The following is a 17,951-nucleotide window of genomic DNA, read 5'->3' on the forward strand; positions in this document are numbered from 1 at the left end:
TTTGCCCACTGGACATCAAATCAAAATTATCAACACTGCCATTATAAGCTCTAGCATTATTTCCACCATTAGACTTAATAGTTTGTATCATCAGATCAGATCATATCAATTCGAATTTTGTGTCAAAAATCCTAAACTCTAATCTATCTTAAAATAAAATTCCGTAAAAAATTTTCAACTCTGAATCTAACCGAAATATTTTTATCCCCCAAACTTAATTGTATTTCTCAATAGTTAAAAGAGTACTTCCGAGGAATGGAAACTTTGGGTGGAAAACACGTCCAGTGGCCAAACCGGAAAGAAAAACATGGCAAGGACTCCTTAAATTCCCCAGTTATTCGTTCCCCTACTTCTCTACTGAATTGCTCCAACCCTAGTTTTGCATTCCCAAAATACCCTTCTAATCTCTCCAAATTTTCCGCTTTGCCGCTTGTTCATTCATCAATGGACACCCCTCCGGAAGGTTATCGAAGAAACGTCGGTATCTGTCTCATCAATTCTTCCAAGAAGGTTTTAATAACCCCTTTCTCTCTCGCGCGACATTCTAAATTATGTGTTTTTGTGCATATTAATTCATTTTATGTAAAATATTCAGATTTTTGCTGCTTCAAGGCTCGATATACCCAATTCCTGGCAAATGCCCCAGGTGACTTTATCGCTTGAGGATCTTTTATATTACTGAAATTGATACTATTGGATTAGTGTGCAGTAGTTCTATTAATAGTTGTTTATGGTTTATTAGTTTACACATACTAGACTTGTCCTTGAAAATTTAGATATTTAGTTATCTTGGAAGAAATGTGGTTGTGGGTTCAAGTCCAAATCATCGGTTATAAGTTTTGAGAAAGTGTAATAGTTGTTTATACCCCTGTTAAGTTATCACTTGAGGGTCATTTTGTGATACGAAAATTAACACCATTGGATTAGTATGAATTTGTTTTATTAATAGTTGTTTATGGTTCAGTTACAAATGCTTGAATTTTCCTGGAAAAAATATAGATTTTTACCTATCTTTGAAGAGATGCGGTTGTGTGTTCAAAGCCAAATCATCAGTTAGTTTTGTGAAAGTGTAATGCTAATATCTGGGTATGTGTCTTTAGCAACCCTTGGATTGGCATAAGAGTGCAGTGCCAATTCAATGGCTGCCAAGGATCGGATAACAGAGTGGTGTATTAGCGCTGAATGTTAATACTTGCTACTATGTTATAAGTTTTAAGTGTTAATATTAAAGGGTCCTCGAAATCCAATTATTATAAGTTTGCCCCCAATACTAGAAAGGCACTAGGATTAATATATGTTAGCAGATATGGAACTAGGTTTCTAGAAACATGGGAAGTTATAATTGTAATGAATTACAAGTGTAATCTTTGATATTTCCAAAACTATGTTTCCAATGTCAATACTGAAATTTGGTGATGGTTTTGATGTGGTATGAACCTATTCAAAAACAATTTTAACACCAAGTCGTAAGAAATTTGGGACTCCATGGTATGTTATCCCAATTATTCGGTAGATGTGTAATTGTATCATCTCATTGTTACATTACCAACATTTCTTGCATAACTCAATTCTTACAATTCACAAGGTCATGGATGTTTTTATGTTGAGAAAATGGAGAGTGAACCTCTGATGGTTATTACTTATAGCTGTATTTTGGAGCATTTTCATATGCACATAAACAGATTCTGATTCATTGTAGGATTTATAGCTATGTTTTGCAGTATTTTAAAGTTGAAGTGAAGCTGGTAGCGATGCCTCTAGTTTTCCTTTTGGAAAACACTTCTTTTACCTGACATTTAGTGGCAACTGAATACAAATTAACTTGCTGAACAGGGTGGCATTGATGAGGGTGAAGATCCAAAAGTCGCAGCCATTAGAGAATTAAGAGAAGAAACTGGAATAAGCTCAGCAGAAGTTCTTGTTGAGGTTTGGCTATACTTATTGTTCTTTCTCGTGCATTACGACTTTCTGGAATGCTTGATTAAACATTTGTGAAGATTTTCAATTTTGTTTCATAAATATATTTGCTCAACTAAGCTCACCTAACTAGAATTTGATATTCCTTGAATGCCGCCCTCTTTCAATAACTGTTTGACTTAAAATTGACTATTGAAATTTTAGTTTTGTTTTTGTTTACTTGAAGTGATCAAAATGGACTAATTAGTCTTCATGTTTTGTTGCAGCTAAAGACTGAAAAAATGTCAAAAAAACAAAGTTTAGATGATTTTTCTATGGGTTGAGAGATAATATAACAACATGATTTAAGAAACAAATAACAAACCAATCTTATTAGGCCCTTTGAAAAAAGAAACTCCTCATTATTCTTTTCAAGCTTGTAATGTTGTTTGGTCAAGTTTGTCTTACTGTTGTTTTTAGTTGCTTTATTTCATAACTTCAGTTAATTATTAGGACTAAAATAGTTCATTTTGGGTCTGTTGAGAAAAAAATGATGGAAGCTGATATTCAATCGTCAAGCTATGTCAAATAGTTATTTTAATGATTTGATTCTTTTGTGGGGAAGTGTTTAACGAATTTCTGAACCTTAGGGTGGTCTTACAGAATATTGAAACACGTCGCAGTGAACCATATTTAACTTCTAGAGGGTTGTTAGCTCATAGACAGATGTTTGCTATTCAGTCCCTAATTCAAATTTTGGTTTTCACTTTATTGACGATTATTTTTTTATTTTTAAGATAGATCATGTTGTTGCTTTATTGCCATGGATGTAGGTTTATTGTTGTGCTACTTAAATGTAGCTTTCTGCTGTTGAATGTTGATGCAAGTTTTAGCGTTGCCAATTTTTGTAATTATATGCATATTACATAAATTATCTTTGTTTTATCTTGGTCTACACCATATTTGGAACTCAGTCAACCATTCTACTTTATCATTGGCAATTTGTTTATGCTTTGATTTTGATGCCTATAGATCCTGATGTCTTTCATTTTATACTTAGACTTATCTAATTCTTTTAGTAATGGAATGAATTTTCTTTTGGCCAAAATTAATTATGTGATCGTCTGATGTGTTCAAGTTTTAAGATCATAGTAAACCCTTCTAGCCTAAAGTCACACATATGGCCCTTTGAGTTTTATGTGTGGCTGAAAAATTGGTGGCACCTATGTTTGTTGAGTTTTTGACACAATTACGTATTTGTTATGTGGTCTTACTTAATCTATTGAAATTAATAAATTTTGCCAATTGCTAATTTGAATATTTTAAATGAATGCAGACACCTCTTTGGTTGACATATGATTTCCCCCTTGACGTCAGGGAAAAACTTAAACATCTATGGGGATCTGACTGGAAAGGTCAAGCACAAAAGTGGTAATTGTTTTGGTTTAGCCCTTTGATTTATTATATATATTGTTTGGACCAGAAACACGACCAAAGTTAGGAGATTTAAAGATATGAAATTACGACCCACTTTTTAAGCATCTTTCATTTATTAGAAAGAAAATTTTGAGGAAGTGGCCATATACTGGTGCTCTGGTTCAATATTCACCAACTAGCCCAACTTAGAATTGGTAGACTCATTTAACATGGTGCTCAATCTTTTAATATGTAATATGCAAACTAGGCTTTGTTTAATTAGGCTTGGATTGGTAATATTATCAAGTAAAAAAAGTGGATTTGTGCCTCTACTTTTTTGTGGAATTCCTTGATCTTCTCTTAGGAGTTATTCAAGAAGTTTACTTGGATTGGTTTGTACCAGATTGGCAGATTCTATATTCCAGTGATTCCTTTCCTTATCTTTCCTGATTCTAGCAATCATTTATCTATTTTCCCCTCTTTTTTTGGGATTTTAATTGGCAAATGTTAATGTCAATTCATCCCTACCTGTATTGTAATCATTTTTTAATATGAATAAGAGAAAAATACCACATCTACATGGTATTAGAGCTTAAGACAACCTAGTCGGCATAACCAAAAGCCCAAACTATGGCAAATTCCTTTGGCACCTCCAACTCGCCAGTTGTGAGTATTGTGCCAATCAAAGGCACAAAACTATCCTATCCAAAAGGAGTTGGAAAGAATTTGTGAAGATATAGACAAGATCATGAAGAGCCAAGATGAAACTGAGCTCCAACTAAAACTTGATTATGAGTGAGAGATAAAGGAGGTTGTAACTCAAATTCATATGAAATTTGAGAGTAAACTCAAGGAAATTAAGGCAAATTTTCAAAGTAAAAAGGAGAAGCTTGATGCTCACGACAATGAAATTTTGATGAATAAGATCTTAGTTGGGGCTTTCAAATCTAGGTAGTCTTAGCCACAGGCCGGTTTGGCCTGTGAACCGGATTGGAATCAGCCAATGCAAAATTGGAATCAGAACCGTCAAAATTGGAACCGATTTGAACTAGAACTGAAACCAAAATCGGATTCTGATGGTTTGGGATTTTTATTTTTTTGAACCGTTACTGACGGTTCAAAGATTCATGAACCTGTTTTTTTATTTTTTAAATTAAAAAAAATTTGCATGAATGGGCAAATGCAAATGTTCTAAAACATTAGCTTTAAAACCATTTGGTCCCCTACAAATGTTTAAAATATGGCTGTTAGGAGGCTTAGGCCTATTTTTTTTAATTTTTTATATAAAATTTTACTTATAAATACTACTCAATATTTCAACTCTCTCATTTCTCATTTCTCATTCTCTCAATTCTTAATACTCTCTCAATCTTTCAGTCAAATTATCTCAAATTTAATTAAATTTTCTCTTTATTTTTATCAATTCTAATTTTAATTTCTATAATTTAATTATTATTATCTTTTTATTATACAATTTCATAATTAATTATAGAATTTATCTCTATAATTAATTTTATTTATTAACTATTACTTTTATTTTTCTCATTATCTTTCATACTTAATTATATAATTTATTTTTTTTATTATCAAAAATAACAAATAGAACTACGTGGACTTTAATTATTCTAAACCCCAAGAGGATATGTATAATTGAAAAATTATGTTCAAACTTTTTTTTTATTTTTAATTATTATAATTATTAATTGAAAAAATAAATCGAGACTATAAATTAAAACCGATGGTTCAATGTCGGTTTTAAACCAAGGCCATGAATCGGAACCATTGGTTTTGAACCGGTTATAAATTGTCCTGTAACGGTTTCAGTTTAGAGTTCCTATTTTTTTTTAACCATGAACTTGTGGTTCCAAACTGAAACCGCCAATTCATTAACCGTGACCAGGTCTAAATCCAGGTGTATAGACTTATAAAGTTAATTATCTAGAAACATTTGCTTATGTGGCAAAACTCAATACTATAAGGGGTCGTTTGGTTATGGGTTTTAAAAATTACCTTGGTAATCTATCTTTTATTCCCTTGTTTGGTTTATCAGTAATAAAATATTACAGTAATCTTCTATTACCTATACTGACGTGACAGGTAATATAGGTGGTAATCTGATTATCACATTCACCTTAGGTATTTAAAGATTACCAAGGTGATCTTGATTTTATTATAATTATATTAGTATTTATTAATTTTTTGAAACAAAAATAAATTTATATTTAATTAATATGACAAATAATATGAAAAATATTTAAAAATAATTATATTCAAGGGCATTTAAATAAAATAATTTACTAGTAATCTTTTATTCCCTTTAACCAAACACAATAATTATTTATACCTATCAAATTTTATTAAACATAGTAATCATTTATACCCAGTAATTTTTTAAGTAATTTATCTTCAAGGTAATCTTTCTATTTTGATAATAAAACATTACTCAAACCAAACGCCCCCTAAGAGTTCTCTTGATGGTTGCAACCAATCGTGATTGGTGTTTTCATCAATGTGATGTTAAAAATGTCTTCCTTAATGGTGATTTTGAGGAATAAGTTTATATAGAGGTTCCACCTTGTCTTGACACTAAAACTGACCCAGCAAGTGTATGTAAGCTGAAGAAGTCACTTTATGAACTTAAATAATCCTCAAGAGCTCAGTTTGATAAATTTGCGAGAGCAATGAAGTTCGGCTTTCATAGTGTCAGGCAGATCATAAATGTTCTCCTTGAGGAAAAAACTTCGTTCTCATTGTTTATGTTGATAACATTTTTCTAACAGGAGATTATAAAGAAGAAAATTTTGGCCCAAAAGTATTTCTAGCTAGGGAATTTGAGATAAAAGACTTAGGATATCTCAAACACTTCCTAGGAATGGATGTAGCTCGTTCAAAGAAGGGTGTTTGTGTCTCACAACATAAATGTTTATTGGACCTGAAAGAAATAGGTGGTTTGGAGGCAAGCCTCTGCTGACACACTCATGAACTCAATGAGAAATTTGGGAATCGGACAAGAAAGCTTGTTAGTTGACAAAGGAAGATATCAACATCTTGTAGAAAAAAATTATTTATCTCTCACATGACCAGATATTGGTTTTTTGTTAGTGTTGTAAGCTAATTTATGAATATTCCAAAAGAATATCATCTTGAAGCAATGTATTGAATTCAAAGATATCTCAAAATGACACCAGGGAAATGTCCTTTTTTCGAAAAGACCATTGTTTTTGTTGATGTTGACTAGGCCAGATCAACCACTGATGGTAAATCAACAATTGGCTACTACACATGTTTGGGGAAACTAGTAGTTAGAGGAGCAAAAAACAATCAGGTGTTTCTAGGAACAGTGTTGAGGAATTTACTGGGAAAAAAAAAAAAACAGTGTTGAGGCTGAATTCAGATCAATAGCCCTTAGAATTTGCAAAATTATGTGGTTAAAAAGATTTTTTTCTAAAATGAGACTATCTAGTGAGAAGTCTGTGAGCGTGTTTTATGACAATCAAGTAGCTATTAACATAGCCAAGAATCCAATCTATGATGATAGCACCAAACATATTGAGATAGATCTCTATTTTATTAAAGAAAAGATTGAATATGATGTCATGTCACCTATTTTATCCTCCTACTACTTGTCAAATTGTTGATAACCTCAAAAAAGCTTATCATGAGTTGACTTTGAAGGATTGATTTCCAAGTTGATAAGAGCAAGATTTAGGGATATTTGGTTCAGGAAAAAAATTTAATTATTTTATAATTTATCTTTTATTATTGATATTATCTATTTATTTTGTCAAATAATGCAAAGTTTAGATAATTTTATACAACTAGGGTTGATATGGTAGATGATATAGAAGTAATTTGAATACCACCTTCATTTTAGATATTAAGAGGTTACCAAGATAGTTTAAATTGTGTTACAATTTTATCATTAAATATTAATTTTTAGGACAAAAATAACAATATTTTCAATTAAAATAACTAATAATATGAAGAATGTATTTGAAAAATATACTAGCAATAAGATGATAACTTGTAAAAAAATAATTTAATTAAGTAATTTTATAATTTGACAACATGAAAAAAAATCCTATTATATTATTGCAATGGAAAATATTTAAGAAATTACGCTAATCAAATATTTAATATAAGACATATTAGTTTAATCAAACATAATATTAATTTGTATCCAAACAACATTTATGTAAAATAATATTATATTATTCTTTTATTTTTATCAAACAAACGTAATAATTATTTATATATATTAAAATTTATCAAATATAATAATAATTTATATTTAGTTATCTCTCATATAATTAATTTTCATTGTAATTTTCATTATTGATAATAAAAGTTCACTCAAACCAAACTCTCACTTACTAGCCAGCTTGATTTTCTTAAAGAAGTTATTACAGAATTTATTACTTCACTTGGGTTGGACCAGATTTGGCAGTTTCATTCCTTATCTTTCCTGATTCTAGCAATAGTTTATTTATTCTTCCCTCATTTTTTGGGATTTTAATTGGCAGAGAGTAATGCTAATTCATTTCTATATATATTGTAATCATTTTTCACTTCATGATTATACTCTGCTGAGGTTCATATTCATGCTTACCTATTTCTGCATTGGCTTCTTTGATTGATATTTTTATAATTTAATGTGTCATCTGATCTACAAAGTGTAAAATTAAAGGTTTCTCCTTAAGTTCACTGGGAAGGAGGAGGAGATCAATCTTCTGGGTGATGGGACTGAGAAACCTGAGTTTGGCCAGTGGTCATGGATGTCACCGGAACAAGTAATTGAGCATGTCAGTAGACCTTCCCTACATTAGTTCATACAAGAACAAGTTTGTATATTTTCCTTGGATTGATCTTAAATTTTTGTCAAAATATGAAGAAAGACAAAGTGATAATATTTTAGTTTTTTTTTTAATTTTTTTAATTAAATAACATTTTTACCATTAACTCTAACTGAAAATTTTAACAAAAATTACTTTAAGACTTTGAGTTTTTAAAAATTGACAAGTAATATTTGGAATTACATCAAACCTTGGGTGGGAACAAGTCTTTTGGCCTAATTTATTTAAGGGTTAGGATTTTCTAATTTCATTTCTTTCGTGTGTGTTTTATTTATCTGTATAGATCCAACTGCCATAAAATATATTGAATTAGCATTAAATGTAACTTATGCATACAGATTAAAGATTCACGGAGTGTCAAAACTTTAAGTTACAACACCCCTTATATAATTCAAAGTAAAATAATAATTTGATGGCATAAAATTCCTTTATTTCTATATTTTAAAAAACCATATTGAGATTTATCATTTAATCTAGCAATAATTTAAAAAAAAAAAAGGCAGAAGAATTATGACATCATAAGCCCCATTCAAAATGAAGGCCATTAATTCAATCTCCATAAGCTGTTACAGAGCAACATCTTTGTTTTATATACATAACATAGGATAACACTTCACAAGCAAGTTCTTATGATACTTGTTTTTGTTTTTTTAAGCTGAGTTACAAGCTAGAAGAAAGCCTTACAGTGCAAACATGCCTGCAACATCTTCTACATACTTGCCGGGATGCGGCTCAAGCTTGCTTCAATCGATCCATGTGGTTCGTCTGTCGGTAAATATACATCATTGTTGAACTGCAGAATTCAACAAAATCATTATTGTTATCATGAGGCGGTTTTTTTTTTTTTAGGTAACTGAAGACCCCACCCATATTGGTTGAACAGATAAACCTAAGGCACAATGATCAAACTCACAATCACTGCAACAAGTAAATCAAAATTTCATAAATTTGACAAAGACTCGAACCTAGGCCTTATCCCTAGAAATTCTAATGCTCCACCAGTTTTGTTAACCCCGAGGGTCCAATTTATCATTTTTCTGTCAGTAAATTTTCCAATTTTTTCAGTAAGAGTTATCCATCAATGCAGCAATGAAACTTACTGCAAACATTTGTAATAAGAGTATGATTTCTAATGTACTATAGGAGTATCAAATCACCTAAAACAGAAAATTACCTTCACAATAGTGTTCTTATCTCTGCTTGATAAATTAACTGGCAAGAAATGGAGATTTGGCATTTTCAGTTCAACTGAAGATACGTCAGAAAACCTAAAACCATGAAAATCGAGACAGTCAAAATAATGCTACTTAAAAAACTAAAGCAAGAGGTTAAGTGTTGAAATAGTTTACGAGTGTATGCATGTATGAGTGCACATTCAAGCAAGTTGGATATAAAGAGAGAAATCATTAAGGGTCACCTGCTGAGGACAGCCTTAGCCATCTCATAAAGAGTGCTTTGCACAGATGGGCTGTATACTCCCACCTTTGGATGACCAAAGAATGTATCCATCAAAACTTTTTTCACATCCAGATATCTCTCCGTGAAATAAAGTGGATTCTCAGGGAGTTTGAACACAGACGGATACCAATACCTGCATCAATCCACATTTAAATAAGAAATATGCCTCTGCATCCTTTGAACTAGGGAAAATTATGCTAAGAAAATAATACTGCTGGTATCAAATTTTAGTACAAAAGAACCTAGATGCTGTGTAAATTCTGTACCTCCATGTACCAGTGACCTCTGTTGCCAGGATCCTCTCTCGAGTATCAGGAAGAGCTGTGTATTTGTCATTAATAAACCCTTCAAAGCCAGACTGTTCATAACATAGACTCCAAAGTCAGCAATCAGCAAAATAAATAAATAAAGGCATGCTAGATCAGAAATGTCATATTACAGTCTCAAATCAACATTACACAGTAAGTTGATATACTCTTATGTTCAACATCAACCTCAGAGCTGATTCACGCTATATGAAAAGCTGAAGAGAAATGAGTTTACCTTGGTGGTCTTCAGCAAAGCTAGTCCTTGAACACCAGAAGTAATCTTCAAAGCACCATTCTCATGTACTATAACCTCTGTGGTATGCTTCTCAGATCCAAGTCTGAAACCTTCAAAAAAAAGCATCAAAAGCAACTTAGAAGAAGATTGAAAATGACAACCCACGGAGTTTCCAATCCATACAACACTCTAAATATCACTAAAAAGTATTATAATAATCTTATATTCTAAACTTAAGATCAAAAGGACAAACCATGATCATGTGGTTGCCCAGCTACATGTATACGTTCCCATGGCTTTTCCACTATTTTTATTATGGCACCAGTAACCTGAAGAAAAGAAAATAGCAATGTTCAATCATCCAAATAATTCAAATTAAAAGTGCCAAGAAAGCCCGTTAAGTCTTTAAATAAGTCATTTTACTAATTAGATTCCCAGAAGATCTACCCAACAGTGCTATTGGAGTCATCATCAAACACTAATCAAATTCAAATGTCTTTAAATAATCAGATATATAATCAAGTGAAGCATCAACAATATTAAATCTAATCAATCCAATTTTATTCGATCCAGTCTAATCCTATACTAAAAAATTAATCCAATCCAATGCCTAACACCAAACAACCCTTTAAGGTACACACTTTTGCAGTAAGCCCTTTTGACACCGCCAAAAGCAATAATGTATACTCAACAATTCTAGCTTAAATAATAAAAGAAATAATGTATTCACTCCACAATCTTTAGCAATAATATATTTGTCAATTATTTTCAAATACACTTATGAAGTGAAGTTCCTCCAATCAGAAATCCTTCAATTTTCAATGCAAAAAGTGTTTTTGCAAAAAAATAACGTTTACCTTCTCATAAAAAGATATGAAGTGCTTGGCAAGTAGCACAGCAAAATCCTCCACTGAAAGCTGCTCTGAGCATTCCTTGGCTTTAGCATATACCTACATAATCAAAATTTTCAATAAATAAATTTAATTTGTAATTAGATATTTTCTAGAGCTCAGCAAAAAGGCCCGGGCTAAACCCAATCCGGGCCCAGGGAGGGGCAAGCCTAGGCTAGACTAGGCCAAGGAAGGGGGTCATCATATCGTGCTCAAGATCGGCTCTTTCCAAAGTTGTCGAGTTCAAGCCTAGGCCCCACTCTTCTGAGCCAGCTCGCCTTAAATCCAATCTAAATTATTAGTACTTTAATCGTACGCTTAGGAACGGCGCCGTTAAAACGTAAAAAATATACGAACGACAATATCAGGAAAAAAAAAAGCCGTACCGTGTTTTTTATGGTGTCAGTGGCGACGATATTGGAGTTGTCGCCGTGGAGATAAGCGTTGATGCATTTGGACAGCAAGCTGATGCTGACGTTCCATTCCACAATGGAGTCGCGGCCGTCTTTACCTTTCCAAACCCTCGCAACTCTCACTCGAGATTTGCCATGTTGCTGATTAAAATTGAAGCCTTCCACAGCCAAACCTTTCGCCATCGCCGCCGTGAATCTGATCGGTTCGGTCGAAGATGCAGAGGAGAAGAAACGAGAAAAGAAGTAGCCAAGCTTACCGTGATGAGATCTATTGAAGGATTGGATTTTTTATTACAAAAGAGTGTAAAGATAAGCCTGTTTTTCAAAAAAAAAATAGAAGAAAGTTTGTAATGCCGCACTTGATTTTTATTTTTGATTTCACTCTCTAACACGGCGCGTGGTTCACAAAATGAATTGACTTAAAATTAATTAAGGTAATTATTTAGGGTTTAATTAAACAACAAAAATCCTGAACGTAGTTATAACAAAATTTTATCTATAAATTAATTATCGTTAGAATTTTTTTGTTAAAGGTAAGAGTAAAATCATCATCTTATTAATAATATTATAAAATTATAAAATTCATTATTTTTTCTCCATAAATTTTAAAAACTAATAACTTTATAATGTCACACTCTTCCCTTATCTAACTTTAAAAAATCACATTCTTTTCTCTCTCTCTCCCCCCAAATTTAAGATTTTTTTCTTCACCCATCTGATCATCATTTCCAACATGAATGACCTCTCTTTTCCTCAAAAATCATTGGTCGTTACACCCTAAATTATCTTTGACAAAGAGACAATGAGATCTACTCTAGATATCTTCATTAAAGATGGTTTAGGATGTGTCGACCAATTGTTTAGGGTGAGAATGGGAGGTCGTTCGTATTGGAGATAAAGACGGTTGCTGGAGGGATGAAGAAAAAATCCTAGATTTGAAAGGAAAAAAATGTGACTTTTTAAAGTTTAAAAACTTTAGACAATGACGAAGTTGTTAATTTTTAAAAACTTGCTATAAAAAATAGTAAAATAATAATTTTACCCCTATTTCTAACAAAAAATTATAACGACAATTAACCTATGAGTAAGACTTTAAATTTTTCAAACTCTATTAATATAACTTTAAAAACACATCAAAACTTTGGGGGAAATAAGTCCTTTGGCCATTTGTTAAGACATCATATTATAAATTTTAATTATTACATTAATAATTTATTAGTGACAAGGGTTTTGTGCTATTTATAATTTTAAGAGGAAGTTTGTTGTTTGATTAAATTTAAAGGGTTGAGAAAATCTCTCTTAATAAATGTGATATTCTATCCTATTCCATAAAAATTATTATAAGAAAAAAAAATCTTTAATTTCACAAAAAAAATCATTAATAATTTTAAAAAAAAATTGAAATACAATGGCCAAGATCTTTCTTTTTTGATAAGATCCTAATTCCCAAAAAGCATACTTATGTTAATGATAAAAGAAACTTGTCATTTTCCACACACATTTTCTTTTATGACTTTGGTTAATTACATTTTAGTTAATTAATCTTACCATTTTAAAAATCTTTTAAATTCATTTTAATTACTCAAATTACATATATTAAAAATTACCTTCATTGATCCACACTTAGTAAGAAAATATAAAAATGGAAGGTTTTTTAAAATTGTTAAAATTGAATTTAATTTGGTAAAGAAGAGAAAATTGAAACATAATAAAAAATTTTAAAAAAAGGGAACTTGATCTCCCACATATAATCTTGCCATGTCTCATCAACTTATTAAATATTAAGGCAAAATTAAAGAGAATATTCACTTGTATATGTGTTCCATTAAAGGTAATGAAATTAAATCACACAATTTTTATAATTATTTTATTTTAAAATTAAAAAAATTAAATATTTTATACTTTTAAATACAATAAAATTATATGCACAAATTTTTTTGTATGCATTACTATATGATTATATGATTTTGAATTTAAAATAAAATAATATTTAATCACATAATGACATATTATTTATATACTTAAATTACATACTAATGTGTATTTGTAAAATACTTTTTTAAGGTTGAAGAACTTATTCCCGTTTAAAGATTACTCTTTTCTTAAATTCTCATCTTTTAATTTTTAAAAACTTTTTTATTCATTTATGGACTGTTAAAATTAATTGAATCTATTAGTTTTAAAATTTTTATATTATTTTCTCTTTAAACCCCAAAAAGTAATAATTTTTTCTTAAACTAAATTTTAAAAAACAACATTTTTTCTCTTTAGGATCTCGTCTTCGTTGTCGTCCCAAACAAAGTAGATGGAAACACCACACGATCGACTAGAGGGAGAGAAAGACCGTCAAAACGAGAGAACGTGTTAGGAGAAGAGACTATCAGAGGAGTTATCAAAGATTGAAAAGTAAACCCTAAAACAAAAATATTATTTTTTAAAATTTAGTTTAGAAAAAAATTGTTACTTCTTAGTTTTTATAAAGAAAAAGATAAAATTTTAGTTTATTTTTAATATTATAAATAAAATAATATTTTTATCTTTAAAATTAATAAATTTAACCATTTATAAGTATTTTGAAGGATTTTTAAAAAATTAAAGAATAAAAAATCGAGGAAGAAGAAGTCATTTGACTTTTTTAAAATGTTGAGATTTTCCCAGACGATTGCTTATGGTTCTCGTATCTTTGCTGTGACATCCACTCGCTTATTATTGAGCGTGGAATATTATACTCCGTAACATGAATCATTAAGGATAATGGCTTAAGACAAATGAAATTTCTTCCACGCAAACAGCCCATAGACAACTGACAAATTTCTGTGTGCTCCTGAGATACTTTTCTATGTAGACAGGTGTACTGTACCATATCCTGACGGTGTAAAGTACCCCTATTGTTTCAGTAATGATCCCGAACCCCATCAATATTTTATATTATTTTTTCATCTCCCCAGAAGTTAGCATTCCTTAAATCCCCCGCAATTTCAAACTTGTGCAGGCGTCAAATAAATGCAAACCTTGAGGGATGTAGGGGATAATAACCCCCCTTTTTTTTTTTTTTACAATAATGGTTCCTTAAATTTTTAAAAATTTTACCCTTAAATTTTTTAAAATTTTAATAAGTTGTTAAATATACTCAAGCAGCGGTTTGGTTTTTATTTGATGGTTTTTTATTTTTTATTAAGATTATTGATATTTTTTATGATTTTCCTTAAGGTTCTAAATATTATTCGATAATTATCTGAAAATCGTAAGATGTTTGATAATTAACAATCAAATAAAATTAACCCAAATTTATAAGGCCAATATACTACCTTACACCCAAACTTTGATGAAAATATTTTTTTAATTTTTTCCATTCATTATTCACTTTATTAGGGAATTCCGTTCGATTTTCATAAAAATAATTATTTTACATTTTATTGAAATTATCATTAATATTTTATATAAATATTAATATCTATATATATTTACCAATTAAAAAACTAATTAATTCAAAACCCTAATCAATTTAAAAATTTATTATCATAAATAAGAAGAAGATATTGTCATGATAAAAAAATGAAGACGAGACACAATCATTGGTGACATTAAACTCAAGTAATAAAGGCATGACAAGAAAAAGGAGACGAAGCACAGTCATTGACAATGACAAAAGAGAAATCAACATTATTAAAAGGTCATATCTTAACTTATGGTTTTGTTTCTTTTGTGGCAAGTTTGATTATTAGAAGAGACATTGCAAGGGCTTCCTAAAGAGCAAGAAAAATAAGTTGACTGTTTCAACTTTAGGTATTAACATTATTGAGATTAATTTCTCTCCTTCATCTTGTGTTGTAGACAAATGACGTGGCTATCACATTTGTTTTAATTTGTTAAAACTAAGACAAAGTAAATCCTTGTCAGAAGAGAAGTAAACTTGCGAGTAGACCTGGCCACGGTTCATGAACCGTTGGTTTTGGTTCGGAACCGTCGGTTCACGGTTTGAAAATATAAGGACCCTGAACCGAAACCGTAACAGGACGGTTTGTCCACGGTTTGAAACCACCGGTTCCGGTTTATGGCCCAGGTTCGGAACCGACGGTTTCGATTCAAAACCGATATTAAACAGTCAATTCTCATATATGATCTTGATTTAATTTTTAAATTATTAATTACAATAATTGAAAATTAAAATAAAGGCTTGGACTTAATTACAATAAATAAAATTAATTATATAAATAAATTATATGATTAATTATAAAAGATAATAAAAAATAATAAATAAAATTAATTATAGAAATAAATTCTATAATTAATTATGAATTGTATAACAAAAATTAAAATTGAAATTGAAATTAATAAAAAATTAAGAAATTGATTGAATTGAAAGATTGAGAGAGTATTAAGAGTTTAAAGAGTGAGAATGAGAGTTTGAAGGATTGAGTGAGAGAGTAGAAAGATTGAAATTTGAGAGAATGGAATTTGGTGGAGTATATATAGGAAAAAACTTTTAAAAAAAAAATTAAAAATAAGGGGGATGAATTGAGATTCAGAGAAATTGCAAGGGACCAAGTCCCCTGCATTTTCTCTGAAAATAGCAGGGGATTGGTCCCCTGCAATTTTTCTTCAAAAGGCAACGGTTCCTGCGCAGGGAACCGTTGCCTTTTTAAATAAAATTAAAAAAAAATCAAAAAAATTTCAAATTTTTTTTGGTTCAGTACAGTAAACTGTCGTTTCATAAACCGGTGTGAACCGGAGGTTCCACGGTTCCAATTTATGTGAACCGGAACAGAACCGCAGAGCCACGGTTTCAGTTCCGATTCATTCTGGTTCCGAGTCTATAGGATCTGGTTCCAGGTTTATCCGGGCCGGTTTCTGTCCGATTCACGGGCCAAACCGGCCCGTGGCCAGGTCTACTTGTGAGTTAAAAATAGAAAATGTATTATTATTTTAGTTATAGCAATTTATTATTTAAGTTTGCCCATAAGACTTGTTATAAAACTTAATGACTGTTATTTTGTTAGTACAGTTTCTAGAAATTTAATTTTTATATCCCCGATAAACAATAAAAGATATCGTTTTAATATTGTTAATTATATTATTACTATTAGTTTAAATGATATTATTTGTGGAACTACAATTTTAAATTATGGTTTGTATGTTTTGAATTTAAATAATAAAAATTCTCAATGAGAATGATAAATGAATCAATGTCAATGGTTCACCATTGAAAAGATAAGGATGTATATAATTGTCACAATAAAATTATATGTACCTATTTTGAGCATATAAATATGTTCATACTTATATATATCATCATATGATTGAGTGATTTTAAACTAAAAATAATATAATATAAAATCATATAATGACACATATAAGTGTGTACATAATTATATATCCAAAATGGGTATACATAATATTACTCTAATTGTTATTACATGATCAAAGCAAATATGGGATAAGACTTCAAAATATGACACGTGATCCTTAAATAGAATCATATCGTGACTGTAGGATCATTTATACATCATTGATGTAAGAGCATTCATCTCGTTACAATTTCTTACATGACACAATATTCATATTATCTATGTGGCACATTTACGAATGGATATACATCTTTATGCACAACCGTTTATTAGACCAAAAATCACATTTTCTCTTAACATTAGTCCAATTTTCTCTATTCAAATTCTTAAACCAAATTAAAATGATTAAATTGACCTTTATGACCTACTTGTGGGACATACATTATTTAACATGCCCAAAAGACTCGAAATTATATATGTAAGGCCAGAAATCTCATCCACACTCATTATTCCTATTAAATTTATAAATAATTATGAAATATCAATAAATTGTTGAATCATTTTTCTTTATACTTTTTGGGGGTGTCTAGTCCAGAGTAATTAAATGTTACTTGATATTTTATATTTTTGATATTATCTTATTTAATTTATCAATTAATAAAATATTAACAAAATTATATATACAATTATATATGAATTATGACATATTATTATGTGATTAAATAGTTTTAAATTATAGATAAAATAATATTCAGTCATATGATAACATATTATTATTTGTATATAAAATTGTACACATTATTTATTCATATAACACTACTCATAAAATATTCGAGTAATATTTGATTATTAAAGTGATGTAATAACTAACATAAATGATAATCTGATTATCTTTTATGTCTAAAATATTAAAAAATTATTAAATTAATTTTAATTTTATTATAATTTTATTTTATTTATTAAATATTTTTATTTTTTATTTAAAATATTAAATAATATAAAAAATATTTAAAAAATATAAATTAAGAATAACATGATAAATTAAAAAATAATTTAATTAATTAATTTTATAATTCGATAACATAAAAAAATCTTAATATATTATTTTAAAAAAATCTGGATAAATATTTTAATATAAATTTTGTTAATTTAATTAAATATAATATTAATTTATAAAAAAAATTTAAAATATTA

At 29.6% G+C, this 17,951-nt stretch overlaps 2 protein-coding genes across 2 annotated transcripts; one reads left to right on the forward strand and one right to left on the reverse strand.

The window, feature by feature from the left end:
- Window positions 1-240: 240 nt before the first annotated feature.
- Window positions 241-8,236, forward strand: LOC123192501 (nudix hydrolase 26, chloroplastic-like). The gene is made up of 5 exons (XM_044605083.1): window positions 241-510; window positions 596-646; window positions 1,834-1,926; window positions 3,233-3,327; window positions 8,000-8,236. The coding sequence occupies exons 1-5, from the start codon at window positions 256-258 to the stop codon at window positions 8,136-8,138; spliced, it is 633 nt and encodes a 210-aa protein (XP_044461018.1). The 5' UTR covers window positions 241-255; the 3' UTR covers window positions 8,139-8,236.
- Window positions 8,237-8,673: 437 nt separating this feature from the next.
- On the reverse strand, window positions 8,674-11,778 carry LOC123192500 (uricase-2-like). Its single transcript, XM_044605082.1, has 8 exons — window positions 11,443-11,778; window positions 11,024-11,116; window positions 10,420-10,495; window positions 10,167-10,276; window positions 9,890-9,981; window positions 9,583-9,756; window positions 9,340-9,433; window positions 8,674-8,958 (listed from the first exon to the last, which is right to left on the reverse strand). Exons 1-8 carry the CDS (start codon window positions 11,650-11,652, stop codon window positions 8,875-8,877), a joined length of 933 nt encoding a protein of 310 aa, XP_044461017.1. The 5' UTR covers window positions 11,653-11,778; the 3' UTR covers window positions 8,674-8,874.
- Window positions 11,779-17,951: the final 6,173 nt, after the last annotated feature.

This window comes from Mangifera indica, chromosome 12 (genome assembly GCF_011075055.1).
Source record: "Mangifera indica cultivar Alphonso chromosome 12, CATAS_Mindica_2.1, whole genome shotgun sequence".
In the NCBI taxonomy this organism is placed as follows: Eukaryota; Viridiplantae; Streptophyta; class Magnoliopsida; order Sapindales; family Anacardiaceae; genus Mangifera; species Mangifera indica.

Coding starts and splice junctions, on each gene's coding strand:
- LOC123192501 (XM_044605083.1), top strand. CDS start 256: ATGGAAACTTTGGGTGGAAAACACGTCCAGTGGCCAAACCGGAAAGAA. Junction 511..595: donor TCATCAATTCTTCCAAGAAG/GTTTTAATAACC, acceptor TAAAATATTCAG/ATTTTTGCTGCTTCAAGGCT. Junction 647..1,833: donor ATTCCTGGCAAATGCCCCAG/GTGACTTTATCG, acceptor CTTGCTGAACAG/GGTGGCATTGATGAGGGTGA.
- LOC123192500 (XM_044605082.1), bottom strand. CDS start 11,652: ATGGCGAAAGGTTTGGCTGTGGAAGGCTTCAATTTTAATCAGCAACAT. Junction 10,496..11,023: donor TCATATCTTTTTATGAGAAG/GTAAACGTTATT, acceptor TCTTTTCTTCAG/GTTACTGGTGCCATAATAAA. Junction 9,434..9,582: donor GCTAAGGCTGTCCTCAGCAG/GTGACCCTTAAT, acceptor TCATGGTTTTAG/GTTTTCTGACGTATCTTCAG.